The following is a 19,553-nucleotide window of genomic DNA, read 5'->3' as shown; positions in this document are numbered from 1 at the left end:
AAAATATATACTGAAGAATAGAAATTTTTTTTTTATATCATTTACTGTAATTGTAATTTTTTATTTTACGTATAATATAAATTAGAAAAAAAAAACTTAGAACTTGAATAAAATAAAAATTACAAATTAAAACTGTTTAAAAATTACTATATTTATATATTTACTTGGTTTAATTTAAAAATGATACATCCATATGCACTTTCATGTAATTAATTTTTACAAGCATGTAAAATAGCGCTTACGTGTAATAAAATTGTTTTTTAGTGTTCAACTACGCTTTGTCGTATTAAAAAAAAAAAATAAAAAGCACATGCAGTAATCTTTTTTCCGTACTAATAAAAAATAAAAATAAATATGGTGCGACTCAGATCACCCTTTGTATTAATTATAGGTTTTTAATCAAACCCTGTATTTAATTAAAACTGACAAATAATTATGCGAGAGAAAAATAAAAATTTTAATCGTAAAGCACACTCTGATGCTTCGCATCATGAGTCGTGCAATTGATTAAAATCAGCAGGCTGACAGGAAGCAAAAACAAAAAGATTGTATTATAATTAATTCAATGGAGTCCAGGTGATATTCCGAGCAAAATATTTCAATTATGTAATTTATTACCCGTGTGAAAAAAACTGTTGAAAAAGCGGTGACTGTTCTAAACTTCAAAACATGGCACAGCGACTAACTTTTTTTGAACGTTTTTTACTTTTTTGAAAATTCACTAAAAGAATTCAATAAATATCTTATTATTAAGTTATCCCGAGTCGGAATTTTAGACGTAAGTTGAACGTTCTTAACGTTTTGAACGTTTTGAAAGTAATTTGAACGATTTTTTTGTATTTTGGTTCATAAAAAATTGGTAATTTCATGAGTTATGATTTTAGTTTAATGATAATATCAATTAATTTATTTCAATATTTGTAATCACAATTTTCATCACCTTGATATCATAATATATGAATAGATATACATATATAGTGTTAAAGATAGAAGTTTTCTTATTGGAAGTATAAATGAGTTTTAGTTTTATGATAAATATGTTTTCAATTTATGATACTCCAATCTACGTTCAAAACGTTCAATTTGGTGATACGACCGATGATCCGAGGACGATTGATCCGCGACAATTGATCCTTGCGACGATTGATCCGTCGATAAAATGCGTGTAACATGAAAAATTACACCCTTTTGTCACTAATTTGTGTGTGAGTATATTTTTTATGTTACACGCACACAAAATTAGTGAAAAAAGGGCGTAATATTTCATGTTACACGCATTTTATCGACGGATCATATGTCTTTGGATCATTGGTTACGTAACCGTTCAATTTACGTTCAAAACGTTTAATTTACGTCTAATATTTCGACTCGGGATGCTAAAAATAAAAAATAAACATCCAGTAATAGTTCAAAATCAGCTTTTTCTGAACGTATTTTCGCGCCTTCAACTTTCACGCCTTCGGCTCAGGTAGGCAATTATACACGTGGGTTGGAATGTCCTACTTTCCTGTCTAGGTGTGGAATATTCTTTAAATAAAAAAAAGAAAATAAAATGCATTGTGATTTTAATTTTCATGACATTTATGACTTGGAAATTTTAAATCATGTAAAAACAGCGTATATAAATAAGTTAATTTATAAAGATATTTATATTTTATACTGCTGAATGATTTCAACTTCAAGTAATTGACTTTTTATGATACTAGCATCGAAACCTGAAGTTTCAGTGTCTCTACAGCCAGCCGAAAGAAGTTCATTTCAGTTCAATGCCGCGAATTATTACTAGCAAATGTGTAAACTGTGAATGCCTTAAGTCGGTGGGCAGCAACAAACTTGTTTTGTCCTTTGGAAACAAACAAATGATGTTTCTACCCGCTGACTGAAGGCTTTAGAAATTTAAATTCTGATACTTATCATTTATTTAATAGTAATTTTAGACCATTAATGTTCTTTACTTGAATGAGAATTCTAACTGACATTAAGTTTTATAAAAATTAGTTTGAATAACAAATAGTATTTATAGTTTCTGCTTAGTTATAAATGGCAAATCATAATTTACACTTACGCTAATAGTTTATCACAATATTGCATTCCAACCCTCGTGTATAATAATCCACCCAAACCTAAAGCGAAGAAGGCAAACACGTGAATTGAGACGTCGTATTTTCTTCCGTGGTGTGAATATTATTTTTCACCAGATCTGCACTTGGTTTAAATTTTTGCTTCCGTTTGTAAAAAGAATGACGCATGCGCTAATTTTCATCATTTGATTTCTTATACAAGGAAAGAACGACTTTCTTCCCTATAAACGGGGCAGGAATTTAAACTTTCGGCGCAGATATGGTGAAAATTAACTTGTTTCTGACTGGCTGCTGACACTGAAACTTCAAGTTCCAATCCAGATAATCATGAAAAATATTGTGTGTAACTCAAGATAAAATACGATTTCAAACTGCGGGTGATGTCAGCCAACTTCACCCTGGTCTGAAATCGTTTTGTTTCATCCCTTATCATACAATATACTATCAAATTTCACGGTATTTTACTGCAATCCATGTAAGGGTTATTTAATTAAAAACAATTAAAAGAAGAATGCAATAAATATAGTATAAAAAAATGTTTTAATAAATATCAATAGAAAAAAAAACGAACATTACACAAAATATCTACATCGGTTACAAAGTCCAATACAAAATTACATGTCCTGTTTTATTTTTTCCTAAAAAATCGTAATTATTCGTATTCAAAAAATAAAACAGGACTGATTTATAATTATATATCTTTCTTTATTAATAGTCTTAATAATTATTAATTATTATCGTTACTTTTCACATTTTCCTTTTTTTTTTTTTAATAATATATTTATATATATATATATTTATATATTTATTAATACTCTGTTTTGAGACTAATAGAAAAATATTGTCACAATGTCGGACGCACAAATAAACAGGACCATCCTGTTTAATTACAATAATATATTGTATACATTAATCGAACACACAATTACATAAAAAATATTATAAAAAAAAAAAAAAAAATCAGTCAATATATCAAATTGACTTACTAGAAAAATTTTTATCTACACCTAATTTTTTTTTTTTTCATTCAATCATAATTTTGCTACTCATTACAAAATAAAAAATTTTAATTCAAGTCGTACAAGGACATAATATTTTTCCCGTAAGATAAAGCCCCTCTACCCGCTCACTTTTCATTGGAGTGAGATTAAATCACTCAATATTAATTAATAAATAAAATGAAGAACCATTTTTTTTTTTTTAGTCATTTTTTGTAATTTTAAGTATTAGAATAAAATTTAAGTTTGAAGAATAATGTTGATAATTAATTATTATCAATTTTTTAAATAAGATCCTTGAGTGTACCCATAGTCGCTCACTAAAAGTTGTGATGTACCATTACTCGACCAGCACATGGCCCTATAGCCGCTCAAAGACTATCAATTAATCATAATATAAAATTTAATGAATTTTAAAAGTATATTTAATAAGATATAATAATAATTCTTAAAAAATTTGATGTAACCTGAATTTAATCTAACGAATGGAAGTATAAAATGCCCGGTTGAGCGCGATTTTTAAAACAGTCACTTGATTTAAATTTATACTCTATTATAAAATAATTTAATACATCATATTTTGATATATATTTAGAGGTGACACGACCGATGATCCGAGGACAATTGATCCTTGCGACGATTGATCCGTCGATAAAATGCGTGTAACATGAAAAATTACACCCTTTTTTCACTAATTTGTGTGTGAGTATATTTTTTATGTTACACGCACACAAAATTAGTGAAAAAAAGGCGTAATTTTTCATGTTACACGCATTTTATCGACGGATCAATCGTCGCAAGGATCAATTGTCGCGGATCATATGTCTTTGGATCATTTGTTACGTAACCATATTTAGATTCACAAATAATTATTTACCAATAATAATTTTTTTAGTTGAAATTTTTTTCAGAAAACATAAAAAACGCGACTAATGGTACTGAGCGGGTATAGGGGCTTTTACCTCGTTCAAAATAAAAATTTAAATATAAATTGCATGATTGTTTTTTTTCATTTTCGAAGCATTGTCACAACAAATAGGCCTTTAAATCAGTCTATTTACATTAATATATAAATTAATAAAGAATTATTTTGGTAGAAAAAAATATTTATTTAATTATCAGACTACTGGATCAGCATGATAATGATGATAGTGATGATGAATGTGTTCATGTACATGCCTACGTCCAGTATTATTAGTATCATTATCAGGATTTTGTGATGAAAATTCTTGTTCTAACCAACGTACAACTTGTTGCATTGCTCGTGCTTGCTCTTGTTCACGTGTTGCATGTTTTAATTGATGTTTTTTACTAGCCTTACTACTACTATTATTATTATTATTATTGACAGATGCCTTTTGCTGTTTCAATGACTGTACATAATTATGATGAGCATGATCATTATTACGTTGATTATTTATGTGATTTTTTTGTATTGACTCAGTATTAAATATATTATGCCCAACTACTGTGTTAGCAGTCGTCGGTGTTGTCATTATCGTTGACTGTAAATTATTACGATAATGATGTTTATTAGAATTAGAATTTGGCTGTTGATGCTGATGTTGATGTTGATGAGTTGGTGTTGTCGCTGCTGTAATTGTTGTTGGTACTGTTATATTAGTATCAATACTACTACTAAAATTTGTCGTCGTATGTGAATTATGATTTTGTATTTTCCGCTGATTATCTCGAGCTTTGGCAGGTAGTTTAGAAAGAGACGTGGCATGATGATGTGAGTACTCTCTAACCGGTTTGTGATAGGCCGGAGGAGGTTGACGACTCGCAGACGGTGGTCTACTGCTGGTTTGTACATACATTGGGCTCATTGGTGAGACAGCAGCATAAGGACGTTGAAGAGGTACGCGGAGGTGTTCACTTTGATGTCGTTTCCTGTTGAGAGTATAATAAATATTAAATATCTTTCGTAGAAATTTTTCATTTTTTTTTTACCATTCATAATGTAATAAATTATTCATTATTATTTCATTTTATCTTTTTTATAATAATTACCTAGATGCATGAAAACTGAGATTATTCTTCTCCATATTTGCTTGAATTATTTCAAGTAATTGTTGTCGTTGCATTGAACCACTACGTTTACGGTGATTCGTTGTAACTAATGGTGTAAATGGTGTTACTGTTGGTGAAAAATCACTGTCATCACTGACATCACCTTCGGAACTATTTGAATAAGGTGTTGGTACATGAACAGATCCACCACCTACACGTCTACGTAATTCTTCTTGCTTAGAAATATTTCCTGGAACATTATCAACATCTTCTTCACTATGCCACTCGGCAATTAATTCTGTCTAGAAAAAAAAAATAATAATAATAAAATTAATAAATTAATTAATAACGATAATAATAATAGTAAAAATATTTTTTAATTAAATTTAAAAGCTTACCTGTGCACGATTACGTAGAATTCTACGTCTTCTTGGAACCCTACGGTTGGCATGTGTCGCGTGACTGCACGATTTGACGGGTTTGATGTGACAGCATGACGTACTTGCGTTAACAACACTAGTTGTTGGTATTAGTACTGTTGGGGTTTTTTTAACAGCAGGAGTTTGAGCTTCACCAGTACCAGGATCAATTCCACCACCACTATTACTAACACCACCAACACCCTCGTCTACATTTTTATCCGGCGATACAGTGAGTTTAACTTTTATCGTTTTACTACCGCATGGTGGTACTTCAATTGACGTACCGAGAGTATCGTAAATGGAAGTTACAAGTCCAGCTATATCGTCTTTAGTTATCTTGCCGTGTCCATCAAAGTCATAAAGAGTAAAAGAAAATTCTTGTCGTCTTCTGTTATCCTCCGCAACAGATACATCACACTCGAATTCCTAAACAAGATAATAAAAATAAAATTATTTAATTATTTTTCTCAGTAACAATAAAATTAAAATAAAAAAATATATAAATACCTCAAAGCTAAATTGCCTTGTATTTGACACAGCCGGTTGTTCATCATTATTTGTCGTACTAGATACAACTGCTGGAGTAGTTGTTGTTGCTGTTGTTGTTGGTGCTGATGCTGATGCTGATGTTGATGGAATAGTATTATTAATAATAACCGGTGATACTCTTGCGGATGATGATGGTGGCAGAATTTCCGGTATTAAAGGTTCTGGTAATAACGTTTCCGGTACAATAACTGGTACCGATACTGATACTAGTGATGACGTTGATGTTGCAGTATTTAATGTTGCTGATGGTGGCAATGATGTGCTGTTTAAATCTGATGGTACACTTGCTGATAATAATTCTTCAGAGTCACTTCCTTCAGCAATTCCACCGACAACTGTAATTAAAATAAATACATGTTTATCTTTATGAATTAATTAAAATTTAAAATTTAAAATTTAATGATGTTGAATGTTGAGACTAGACGGTGGCATTGAGGATTAAATAAAAATACAATAGATAAGAGATTTAATGCAGAAAAAAAGAAGTAAATAAAAATAAAAAAAAATAAGAAGTGGAAGATGAAGTAAAATGCAGATTTGTCAAGGTGGACAGAGGCATTTATCGCTCGTCTCGGTTATTTACTATGGTGTCTTGCTTAATCATGCATTATACAGCCGATGCTTTCAGACTCTTTGGACTCGGATGGTACGTTATTCTTCGAAATTTTTCCTTGAAGCCTTTCAAGTGGCCGCTCTTCCAACTACTCTGAGAGAGTAAAAGCTTGCCGCCTTTGCTTCTAAAATCTCTCCCGCATCGTTGTGTTGTAGTTTTAGTTTCTTGTCTTATGTCCCTCACCTCACCTCACTTTGCCTACAACATTTGTTCGTCACCTCTCGCTTACTCACGTTATTTTTCATTTACGATAAACCCACACACACACCGGTCCTCCGGTGATAAATCAAAGATTATACAACATTTTTCCAACCAGCTTGGGGTATTTCAAGTTATTCTGTTAAAGATACCGACTTCTTTTCAAACTGTTTTGTTGGATTTTTCTAACAGATTTCATACAGATCATTTGCTCAAGGACATTATTTTTAAATACCTTTAAAATTTTTTTTAAAAAAACTACCGATGGTTGCATTTTTCCCGGCCATTCTATTTAACTGACTCAGGTTGTTTTTTATTTGTATATTTTAGCAGAGAAAAGTTAATTTTTCCAAGTCGAAAAATTTACATCTGGCTGCCAGATTTTTCTTAAAAAATTTTTGGCCCTCATGAAATCGGTAAAAATTATCATAAAATAAAAAATTTAAATATGAAATTGCTGTCAATTTATCAGATTCAATTTACTTTCTATGGAATCAAATTAAATTTCTTCATGAAAAATTTATAAGACAGAATCAATGGAAGTAAAATTTCGTTTATTTTAAATTTTAAATTGCCACTATTTTTAAATTATGGTGGCCACAGATTTTTTAAACTAAAATTCCCTGATTTTTCCAGGTGTTCCAGTAAAATAATTAAAAAATTACCTTGTAGTAATATTAAGTCTAAGGAAATATTTATTTAATGCAAAATAAATTGGTATAAGTCAGTTCAATAAATAATCAATCATTGTCGTTAAATGAAACTTTGTTTTATTATTTTTTAATGTTCATAGGATTTTTTTTTATTTATTAAATGAACAATTTTTTATTTTATATTTTAAATCTATGATTTTATATAACTTCCTCTATAATAAAATATTAAAAAATTGTATGAGTGTGAATGTAGCAGACTCCAGACAAATTTAAAGTTATTAATAAATAGAGTAAATAATTAATTAAATAAAATTCTTAAAAAATGCGCGTTTACAAAATTTTTGAATTAATAAGTGCATTTTTTAAATTATTTACTCTATTTATTTGTAATTTAAAATTTGTCTGGTGTCTGCTACATTCACACTCATATTAATTGTTCATTTTCACCAGAATAAATTTCATAAATAAGAACGTTTTATAGAATATTAATCAAGTACGCGAACAATAAATATAGTGAAACTTATTAGTTCAATACTTGTATATACTTTTAATACTTTTTTGGTTTCTACTAAGATTTGTTTATTCTAACAGCCTTTTTAATTCAAACTGCTTCATTTCCATTCGCGCCGTACCACTTTTTGAACAGTTTTGACAGAAAAAAAAATTTATCGGATTTTTTCAATTAAAAAAAAAAAAGGATGTAAAAATTTTTCCAGCTCTGTGACGAAATTCCCTGATTTTCCCCTGATTTTTCCAGTATATTTATGATTCCCTGACATTTCCAGGTTTTTCAGGTTTTCCAAAAATGTGGCCACCATGAATTAATCAACTGATTTTACTTATTTTCAAATTTTATTAATAAAATATATCATGAAAAAATTTTCTGAGTCATGTCATAAAAAATGCAAATTTTAATTCCAATAAAATCAACTAAAAAAAAAAAATGCACAAAAAAATTAAAAATAGCCGGCAAGTTTATAGAAAAATAAAATATATTTTTTAATTTACCCATAAATCATTTAAAAAAAAAAAATCTATTATCACGAGGTTAATATATACAAATGCAAATATGTTAAGTATATTACGCTGAATATAATTTGACATTTATTAATTTATTTTTATCGTTTCTTGTTATTTATATTTGTGTCATTTTTTCTTTTATCTTTTTTTTATTATTTTTTTTTGTATAATTTATTTTTATTAACCCAATGTGCATTCAGTACAGTACGCGGTCATATCACGACGGCGGCACACATTTTCTTGTACACGTCGAGAAATTCAAGAGTCAGACGAGTAACACAGCGGGATACCAATAAGAGAAGCTCTACTCAACTCAACTCAGAGCAACCAAAGCACTACACTCACTCTACTCTTCTCCGGAACAGAATAAGAACTCAACTCATATACAGTAGAGTAGTAACAAGTAAGAGGAGTTTAGCTAAAGAGTACTGAATATCAAGAAATACGAACATGTTTAATCTCTCATGATATTATACTATATAACCTTCATAACTTTTATACTTTCCAGAGATATATAAATTCTAACGGATAAAAATATCCAGGAAGAACAAGTTGCTAATATAAAAACCAACCAAGAGCTTATATTATGGAATTCTACACTATTTATATTAACAAGAATATATTAACTTCATTTTTTTCTTATTCTTCTTCATAATACTGAAATTAGCCAACGTCTAATAACTTTTGGGTTTTTGGAAAACGATGAATTATTTTTAAAAATTGCACTCATAGGTTTTTTTTATTTCCTACACGTGCATATTTTTAATTTTTTTTTTTTTTCGTTTTAAATTGAATCATTGAAAAAGAATCCGAAAATTGTGATCTGTCTGCTAACTGCAGGATCATTTTTCTTCATCATATTTTTCAGTTAAAAATTTTTTTTTTAATTTTCAAAAATAATTGTCATGGAAATTTAACATAAAAATCGATTTCTTCACATAATTCACAAAATTGAACCATAATATTTTATAAATATATAATATATGAATGCGTGTGAATGTAGCGGATATGAGACAAATTTTTAATTAAAAATAAATGAATTAAACAATTAAAAATATAAAAATTTAAAAAATGCACATACTGGTTTTCAAATTCTATAAACGTGCATTTTTTTTATTTTATTTGATTTGCATTTAATTAACTTTTTTTAATTTTTGAAATTAACAACTGTCAGCTACATTCACACTCACTTTATGATACTGAAGTTAGTTGACGTCTAATAATTTTTGAATTTTTTTTAAAACGATAAATTATTAAAAAAATTGCACTTGTAGTTTTTTAAATTTTCTACATGTGCATATTTTCAGTTTTTTATTTTTTTTTTTTTTTAATTGATGTCTTGAAAAAATGTCTGAAAATTGTTAATTGTCCGGTAACTTATGATACGAAAAGTAGCAGACATTAAAAAAATTTATTTCTTTTAAATAAACAAGTAAAATACTTACAGGAAAAACTTCGGAAAATTGGACATGAGAAACTTGAAAAAATCTTTTCATGCGAATTATAAAAATTATATTTTACTTCCAACTAATTCATAAAAATTAAAAAATTGTCTGATGTCTGCTACTTTCAGTCCCATCTTTAACTTCAAGATCATTACAATATAACTATATAAAAATATATATGTATTCTATGTGATTACTCGAATATTGAGTTGGATTTTAATTCAAAAATTTTTTAAAATGCAACGCTAACTCTTTTTTAAAAAATCTTGACTAGTTTATAAACCTTGCGAGTTTATTAAAGTCTTGCTATGAAATTTTTCAAATTTAAAAACTAACTATCCATAAAAACAAAAATAATTTTCAATTACAATTATGGTTTTTCAAATAACTATCAGCTTTAAAATTAATTTACTTGCGGACAATAAAAAAAATTATTTAAATGCAATAAAATAAAATAACGTGATTTGAATTTTCATGACATTTATGACTTGGAAATTTAAAGTTATGTAAAATAAAGTATATAAATAACTTAATTGATAATCATATTTATGACGGAATCAAATTTCCAGTAATTTACTTAAAATTTCAAGAAAAATTTTTAAGCATTCTTCTTATTTCTTATTCTTCATTCTCTTCTACTCCACTTTTTTTTTTCATTTTTCATGGAAGGATCCAGTGATTGACTCACATCAGTCATCTTACATAAGCCACAACAATGCGAATAATTCACGGAAATAAGTAGTTTTAAAAATAAAGAAGAATAAAAAAATTCCACAAGTAAACACGATCATTGAAATGGAATAAGAGGAGTTGTTAGCAAGATACAAGTGAATATAAAGAAATTTAGTTGGTCTAAAAAATAAAATAATACTGATCGTTTTTACAATTTGACAGTGGACCACAAGCAATTCAGTATTGAACAAACGATCTAGGTATTTTCCAAGAAGACGAGATGAGAAGAAAAAATAAAAAGTAAGAAGTAAGAGCAGCTAGCAACGGTCGTAAGCCGAAGGCAACACTCTCTTCTTCTCTTTCTCTCTCTACTCGGAGCCGCTATTATTGTTGGCTTCCAGGAAGAGAGACCCAACGAAACGCCTCTCTTTTCCTTCTTATTCCACTTGGATTTCAGAGTCTTCCACCATGCCAATGACTATCTCTTATCTTTCTTCCTCTTTCAACCTTCACTTAACTTCCATCTTACTTTCCATTACCACATCTCTCTTTTTCTTCATCTTTCTCTTTTGCTCTTCAACACTCTCATCCATTCCATCACGCGTCATCTTTCTTCATCGCTCATCGTCCATCGTCTTTTTAAATTTTTCTTCTCACTACCATACACTATTTCATTTAAAAGTTTATAACTTTTAATTTATTATTCACTTATCTATTATTTAACTTAATTTACAAATAATACAAAATAATTTTTAAGAATAATAAATTTTTATTTAAATGTCTAGTAGATTATTTTGAATTTTCAGATTCATTTTTATTTTAACTTCAAATTTACTGATGGGATGGAATAAAATATAATCGATACCAGTCGGACGACCAAATATTATACTCTATATACATATAGATAACTTTTATACAAATACTACAATAATGATAGTAATAATAATAATAATAATATATAGTAGTAATGTAGAATATTGCTGTTTCAGTAGTAGATCCTTTTTTATCTTCCATTTCTTTTCTATTTTCTCTTTTCCCGTTGGGACGGTATTTCCAATCGAGCGAAAAGACCCTAAGGCGGACAATACCATGCCAACAGTTCTATTCTCTTGAATCTTTCATCCTCTTTCTCTTCCTCACCCTCTCTCTTTCTCTTTCTATTTAGAGTTTTGATGTGATCGAAGAAGCATCGAGAGTCGACGAGACGAGACGACGACTAATGTATAATATAAGTGAGGGGAGATTTATGGAAGGGAAAAATACGAATAGTAGCATAGAAAATATATATATATATATATATTATCATTATTATTATTATTATTATCTTTAGAATAGAAGGGCGAGTTTTCCTCGATCCTCGTTAGCTGATACCAGAGTTTGGGTCTGACTCAATCGGTCATATTTAAAACCGACCATTAAACCATAGCTTAAAAATTGTTGGGCTCTTATAATAAAAAGCATGTGAGTGTTTATAAAGTTAAAAGAAAATAAAAAAAAAAAAATTAAATACACAAGGATTTATTATGATGAAAGAATATATATATATATATATATATATATATATATATATATATATATAAAGTATAAATGAAATCTATATATGCTAAATGTACAGGTGATGAGGAGGAATAAGAGAGAAAATAAAATAAAAATAAATGTGGAAAAAAGGTGCGGCGACAGTCGGCTTGTTTGCCGGACCATTTTGAAAGGGACCGGAATTTCGAGTAGAGGATTCTCTTGCACGAATTGCGTACCCCAGGAGCTCACCTTCCAACCGCTTACTATTCCAAGAATTTAAGTTAATTACGACCAACTCTACTTGTCAGGATTTGTTTTTCTTTTCATTTCATTTTATTATATATATATATATATATATATATATATATATATATATATATATATTTTTTTTTCTTTATATTTCATTTCATCTTTATTTATATTTTTATTTTCTCCTCATTATGTCGTTTCGTGTCTGCCATTGCTTTTATTTCATTTACTGAACCTTTTAATCCATCTACACCAATTATTTATTTTTATTCACGCATTATTTACATGCCTCAGTATATACATACACATATATATGTAATGTATATTACATATGGATGTATTTGTATGGGTGTAGTACTCGCGAGATAACGGAGTAACACTAACTGCGGAAGTAAAACACGGTTCATTGACTAGACGGAATGTCGACGGGTGTAAACATATATGTATATTATATATATACATGTATATATATATATAGGGACCCTCGATAATAATAAATAACAAACTATTATATTAGGGCGGAAGGAATAAGAAATGTTTAATAAACAAATAAAATAATTAAAGCCGTAAAAAAAAAAAATTTAATGCCTTCTTGATTATGATACTGACGTCTAATGATTTCTGGATAATTTAGATAAAAAAAAATATTTTAAAAAATTGCACATAGTTTTTTTAGTTTTCTACAAGTGCATTTTTTTTTTTTTAATTGGTCGTTGAAAAAAAATCCGAAAATTGTTAATTATCTGCTAACCTCAGAAATGATCCTGAAATTAACGAAAATAATTAACAATTTTCTGATTTTTTTCAACGACCAATTAAAAAAAAAAAAAAAACTAAAAATACGCACATGGAGAAAATTAAAAAAATGATAAGTGCAATTTTTTAAAATATTTTTTTTTTAATAATTTATTGTTTTAAAAAATATAAAAAAATTATTAGACATCAGCTAACTTTAGTATCATTTCTGAAAGTGACAGACATTAAAAAATTTTATATATTTCCAACAAAATAAATATTGACGTAAAAATTTCAAAAAATGCATGTGAAGAATTTTAAAAAATTTTCTTGTGGATTTTTTAAAATTTTTATAATGACAATCAACTTGGAAATTAAAAACAGTAAAATTCAAAGTTGTCGGCTACTTTCATCATCGTTTTTAATTGATGTTTATTGCGTAATTTATGAACTCAAAAAGATTGTTTTGAAGTTAAAAATAACTTAAATAAAAAATAAAACCCAGCCTTTTTGCTGTACAACCCTACCAGTGTGTATACAGTGTAGCTAATGAACTTAGCCATAGGGTAAAGAGCAAAAGGGTAAAAAAAATATCTTACTTTTTTTCAACCCCTTTTATTCCGCCCCTCAATTACCGCGAAACGAGTGCGTAGAGTGTGGCGTTACTTTGTGTGGTAAGTTACCCAGAGTGTTTGCATGACAATACATTGTTTAAAAAGATATAAAAGATTATTTTATATATATTTATACATGTATATATTTTTTCTTTTTAGATTTTAATAATACGAGTCACGGAGCCAAGTTTTAAGAGTTTTAATGGGGACTGTTTAATGTTCTTTGATGGGTTTTGAAATGTGGATAAAAAAAAATGTATGTTTGTGTATTAAAGTTATTATAATTATAATTATTATTATTAGTATTGCTGTAACTATTATTATTATTATCTCTATAAAGTATAAAAGATCAAAGAGTAGCGACGAGAATAAAATGTAATGTAATGTATATAAGAGAATGTGCAATGTAAGAGAGAGAATAAAGAATAAAAATAAAAGCGAGATATTTGAGACTTCCGGAGTAAGAAAGAGGAGAGAAAGAGAAAGAGAGAGAGAAATTGTGTTGAGAAAAGATATAAAGTAATGTAAGTGTTTTGGTTTAGTATTTTGCCAGATGGCAATCGATTAAATTCTTGGTTACTGTTTCATTGTCGGCAAATACTATTGTGTTACTAAACTACGCAACACTAATTTTTAGTTAAATCGATATTGTGAAAGCTGTTAATCAGTCATTTAATATTCTCTTTTAAGGTTTTTTATTTTTATTGTACGATAGAATATCATATGATATTTTAAAACGTCAGACAAAAGACATATCAGCTATTGTATTTGTGGATCGTATGACCTCAATCGATCGATTTGCAGGTCAAGTTTAATGTAAATAAATATGAGTGTGAATGTAGCAGACATGAGACAATTTATAAATTTTAAGGAAATAAATAATGAAATTTTAAAAAATGCGCGAATGGACTTTAAATTTATCTAAATATGCATTTTTGAGTTTTTACTCTACTTACATTTTATTCATTCATTTAAAATTTTTAATATTGACAATTGTCTGCTACATTCACACTCATGTAATTTTTTTTAAAACTTTAAAAAATTTTTAAATTTGGCGGGTTTTCTGAGATTAATGACCTGGATAAATATGATCCTGAAGTAATCAGACAACTCAAAATTTTTGACTTTTTTCTTTTTTTTAATTCAATTTATAAAAAAAAAACTAAAAATTTGCACATTTAGAAAATAACAAAAACTATGGGTGCAATTTTCTAAAATATTTTTTTTTTTAATTTATCGTTTTTAAAAAAATTCAAAAATTATCAGGGATCGGCTGATTTCAGTGTCATGTATAAATAATAAGTTTATGAGATGAAAAAAAAGTTTACTGTCAATATTATTATTATAAATTAATAAACGTACCGGAAAAAGGCTTATAGCCAGCGAGAAATCGTGTTCGCCACCACTTGACCAATCCGGTAGCCATGGGACCCTCATAAGACGCTCAAACTGTCGTCACTGTTATGTTACACACTTATTTATATATTTTTATTTAAATATTTAATACATTACGTATTTAAATAATATTATTATCACAAATATTTATATTTATCCAAAATATCCAATGCAATTTTTTTTTTTTAAATTGTATTATTTTATATCCACAATTTAAAAAAGTAAACACTTTGATGTCACGATTTAAAATCACGTTTGACACTGCACTTATTTTAAAAAAAAAACCCGTTCACACTTAATTATTATATATTTTTATAATTAATATTAATCACTAGATTGTTTATCCTATGGGTTAACGTCAACAGAATTTTAAATATACAAAATATAATGAGTATTGATGTTGTAAATATTTCAGTCTTGAAGTTAAGTATGAGGTTTTAATTATTTATTATTTAAATAATAATTATTAATTTAATATAATGTAGAGAGAAATTTGTTTAGTGGAGTGAGTTTACGGGAACGATAAATGACATGTTTCTACATCTACGCCCGTGGGTTGACTGGCTGTGCCTGCCAAGTTGTGCTCAGTCGTGCTGTGGTGACTGGATTTTACTACAGACTACAGAGACTACAGATTGCACAGCCATACGGCATACGGCCATAGAGCCTCCACGAAGAACCACGACCACGAGAGACGAGAGATCGTCCTCGCCTAAACGCACGTTCCCCGTAATTCCCGCCTCTCCTTCTTCAACTAAACGCCCCACCCTGAACTTAACCAGTACTGTCACTATCAATACATAGTGCCCTTTTATATATTTATGTATTTACATATACACATAAAAAAATTATTTCTTGGCGCAAAAAATTTTTACTCGCCTCAAGAAATTTTTTGCATTATAAATTAAAAGCAAAAAATTTGTACGTCAAAAAATTTTTTACAGTATTTAGAAAATTTTTGTTTTCAATTCAAACTGCAAACTGAAAAATTTCTTAAGCAAAAAAATCATTTAAAAAATATTCATCAATGAACTATATTTCAGATGATATTTAAAACGGAGTTGGAATTTTTTTAAATTTTGAAATAAAAAATCGCAACAATGATTGATTTAGTAACCGTGCGTAAGTATTTGAATGCTGATGTGAATTATACTTTGGAAATTATTTATAAAAAGTAAACTTATTTATTTTTATTTATGGAAAAAAAAAATTCATAATTTTTAGTGACTTTTCTTAATTTTAAAAGTTTAAAAATATACACGAAATATTTTTAATTAGTCATTATTTAGTTACAGAATTTTCAAAAGATCAATTCAAAATTTTAAAGATATCAAATTATCATCCTGAAGTTAGCAGATAATTAAAAATTTTTGGATTTCATTTTCAGCAAATCAATCAGAAAAAAAAAAACAAAAATAAAAATATGCGGATGTAGAGAATTTAAAAAACTACAGGTGTAATTTTGTCAAAAATTTTTTTTTTTATAATTTACTGTCTCAAATAAAATTCAAAAATTATTAGTCGTCTGCTAACTTCAGTATCATTATCAAATTTTATGATGGCTGTTTTTGAAATATTTTAGGAACGAATTGTTTTTTACATGAGTAAGTACATATATTGTTACATTTAATTAATAATTAACTAAAATTGTTTAGAATTACCCAGAAAAATGTAAATCTTAGTATTTGCGTATATTTTAATTATTTGTAAGAAATATATGAAATAGTTATAAGGGTTAAAATAATAATTGGTTTTTTTCACGCTATGAAAATTGGAAACTTAAAAAAAAAAAATATTTTTGGTAAAAAAAAAATCTTTAATCAGTAATTATTTTTAAATTATTATTATTGTGATTGTGTGTATTTATTTGCGGTAATTTCTTTAATTTGATATTTTTCTTTGAAAACAATTACTTTGTTCTACAGAAGGCAGCTGCTCCTTATTTTTACAAATTCAAATAAATAAATACTCAATTATGATTTTAAATGAATATATGATTTTTTGAACTTAAAGTTCTTTTTAAAATAATAATCTAAGTATATATAATTAAAGTTGCATTCAAAAATCACTTCCCTCTTCAGAAAAAAATTTGAAAACAATTGGGAACATTCCAAGAATTTGAAATAGTTTTTTAAAATACCCGAAAATTTCACAAGTGGAGCGTTTCAGAAGACTGAAGAATCATCTGGGAAATACTATAGATATTTTTTATATTCTCTGAAATACTATTGGAAATTACAAAATTATCATATTTCAAAAAGTTTTTAACTTTTAAGAATAATAAAAAAAAACAACAGGAATATTTTTGAAATTTTATAATTGAAACGTTAAATTTATTATTTAAAAATACTGCAGTACAAGTCAAAACACTAGTAATTATAATAACATTTTCAAATTAATCATAAAATTTATGAAACAAGTGGAAATTTTTTTCAAAAATAGTTAATAATTATTTTAAATATTTATCTACATAAATACTTGTATTAATCACTACATAATAAGCATTTAAATACAGATAAGCAATACAAGTTGTAGTTAAAAATAAATTTTGAACTAATGAAGGAAAAAATTTTTTTAGAAAAGTATTTGTGATTTATAGCTTAAAAAATTATCACAACTTTTGTTAAATTCTCACTTATGGAAGTAGATACATAATATCTATTATTAAAACATAAGTATTTTATAAGTCATTAGAAATTTCAAATAAATTATGAACAAAAAGTATTTAAATACGAACCTGAATTTAAACATTAATTTAAAAATATTCTGTAAATTTCTCATACTTTTATTTTTGTTCATTTATTTGTTACAATTATTAATTTATTCATATTTTATCATCATATAAATTTTATAATTAATGCCATAATTAATTAATAATTTAATTAAACTTATAAATTATAATTTTATAGTTATGGAAAAGAAATATTTCATTTAAATTTATATGCTCAAATTGAACAATATACATATATTTATTATGTATTTCAATTAATTCTAGTCACGTCAAGCAATTACTCGAAAAAAAAAGTATATAAATAAATAACTTTTATCCTTTTTTACTTTAAATTCATTTATTCATTTTTACTCTTCTTTATTTTCGTTCGTATACAATTGATTATTATTTCCCCCATTTATTTAAAAATAAGAACAAAAAGTTGTAATTAATTTATTTGAAATTTGCCGCGTACAATAAAATGTATATCTATATATATCTCATCAGAATAAATGCAAATGATCAATTAAAATTTTTAATATCATCCAATTAAAATTGATTTTTCTCATGTTGACAATCAAATGGCACTTATAATAAATTTACATTTTTTAATATGATAAATAAAAAACTTAATCCTTAAATAACTTAAAAATAAATATAAGATTTATAAATTAAAGATAAGACATCTTAAAGATTTTCTTTCAGGCTATTTAATAAAATCCTAATGCGAAACCATAAAAAAAAAAACTTTAAATAATCCAACGATTTTATTTTATAAATCGTATTATAAGGATTTGCAATAAAAACAAATTAATATAATGTCATATTTTTTATTTTTCAGCCGTTATTGTCATTGTGTTGCTTTGCATACATGTATATATGTACATATCTCAGCAAGTTGTTTACGTAAAACGTGTTTTAGCCCTCAATGAACTTAAAACGTGCCACATGACTTGACTCGTGGGACGTTTGGAAAACCGCATGGACGGAAGGATCAAACGTTCTTTAGTCTATACTCTGCGTGGTTATAGAGTATTATACAAAAAGTACAGAGACTAAAGACCAGAGACACAAAACTCATATAAAATAATATAAAGAGAGAAAGAGGAGTAATACTATATTGTAAAATTACATACATATATGTTGTATTGGATATACATACATACATATATACATATATGTACCATACGGTGCGCTGAGACAAGTTTAAGTCAGAGACAGAAAGAACGGGTTGGGGGATTAGCTTCACTTTGAAGAAACATCGAAAGCCGCAATACAGCACATATATATATATATATATATATATATATATATATACACACAACGTCAACCAAGTTAAGGATGAGATGAGAGTAAAGACTAGTGCGTATAGTATATATATATATAAAGAGAGGATTGGATTATTCAGTTATTTTTATTCTTGACGATTCATTTCATCATTTATTATCATATATCGTATCGTATTCATATTCATATACGGCCATATAAACATCACACCAGACAAATAAAAAAAAAGAAGCGAGAGTAGTAAGAAATGAAAATAAAAATGTATACAATTATAATAAATTTAAATAATAAAAATCATTACCTTAAACATTAAAAAAAAAAATTGTAAAATCATAAGGAGGTTGACAGTAATTCAAAAATTAGAATTTAATTTTGACCATA

The 19,553-nt window shown here is 27.1% G+C and overlaps 1 protein-coding gene across 1 annotated transcript; it reads right to left on the bottom strand.

The window, feature by feature from the left end:
• Positions 1 to 2,860: 2,860 nt before the first annotated feature.
• LOC130668043 (protein naked cuticle homolog 2) lies at positions 2,861 to 15,905 on the bottom strand. Its single transcript, XM_057470030.1, has 5 exons — positions 15,143 to 15,905; positions 6,022 to 6,398; positions 5,491 to 5,940; positions 5,093 to 5,394; positions 2,861 to 4,972 (listed from the first exon to the last, which is right to left on the bottom strand). The coding sequence occupies exons 1-5, from the start codon at positions 15,204 to 15,206 to the stop codon at positions 4,198 to 4,200; spliced, it is 1,968 nt and encodes a 655-aa protein (XP_057326013.1). The 5' UTR covers positions 15,207 to 15,905; the 3' UTR covers positions 2,861 to 4,197.
• Between the last annotated feature and the right edge of the window lie 3,648 nt (positions 15,906 to 19,553).

This window comes from Microplitis mediator, chromosome 5 (genome assembly GCF_029852145.1).
Source record: "Microplitis mediator isolate UGA2020A chromosome 5, iyMicMedi2.1, whole genome shotgun sequence".
Classification (NCBI taxonomy): Eukaryota; Metazoa; Arthropoda; class Insecta; order Hymenoptera; family Braconidae; genus Microplitis; species Microplitis mediator.
The sequence above is the reverse complement of the archived record's forward strand: the minus strand, read 5'-3'. Positions and strand labels throughout refer to the sequence as shown.

Excerpts from the sequence above, each read along its gene's own strand:
- LOC130668043 (XM_057470030.1), bottom strand. The coding sequence starts at position 15,206 with ATGGCTACCGGATTGGTCAAGTGGTGGCGAACACGATTTCTCGCTGGC. Across the intron at positions 6,399-15,142 it reads TGGCTATAAGCCTTTTTCCG|TTGTCGGTGGAATTGCTGAA; the intron begins GTACGTTTATTA and ends TTTTAATTACAG. Across the intron at positions 5,395-5,490 it reads TTCTACGTAATCGTGCACAG|ACAGAATTAATTGCCGAGTG; the intron begins GTAAGCTTTTAA and ends TTTTTTTTCTAG.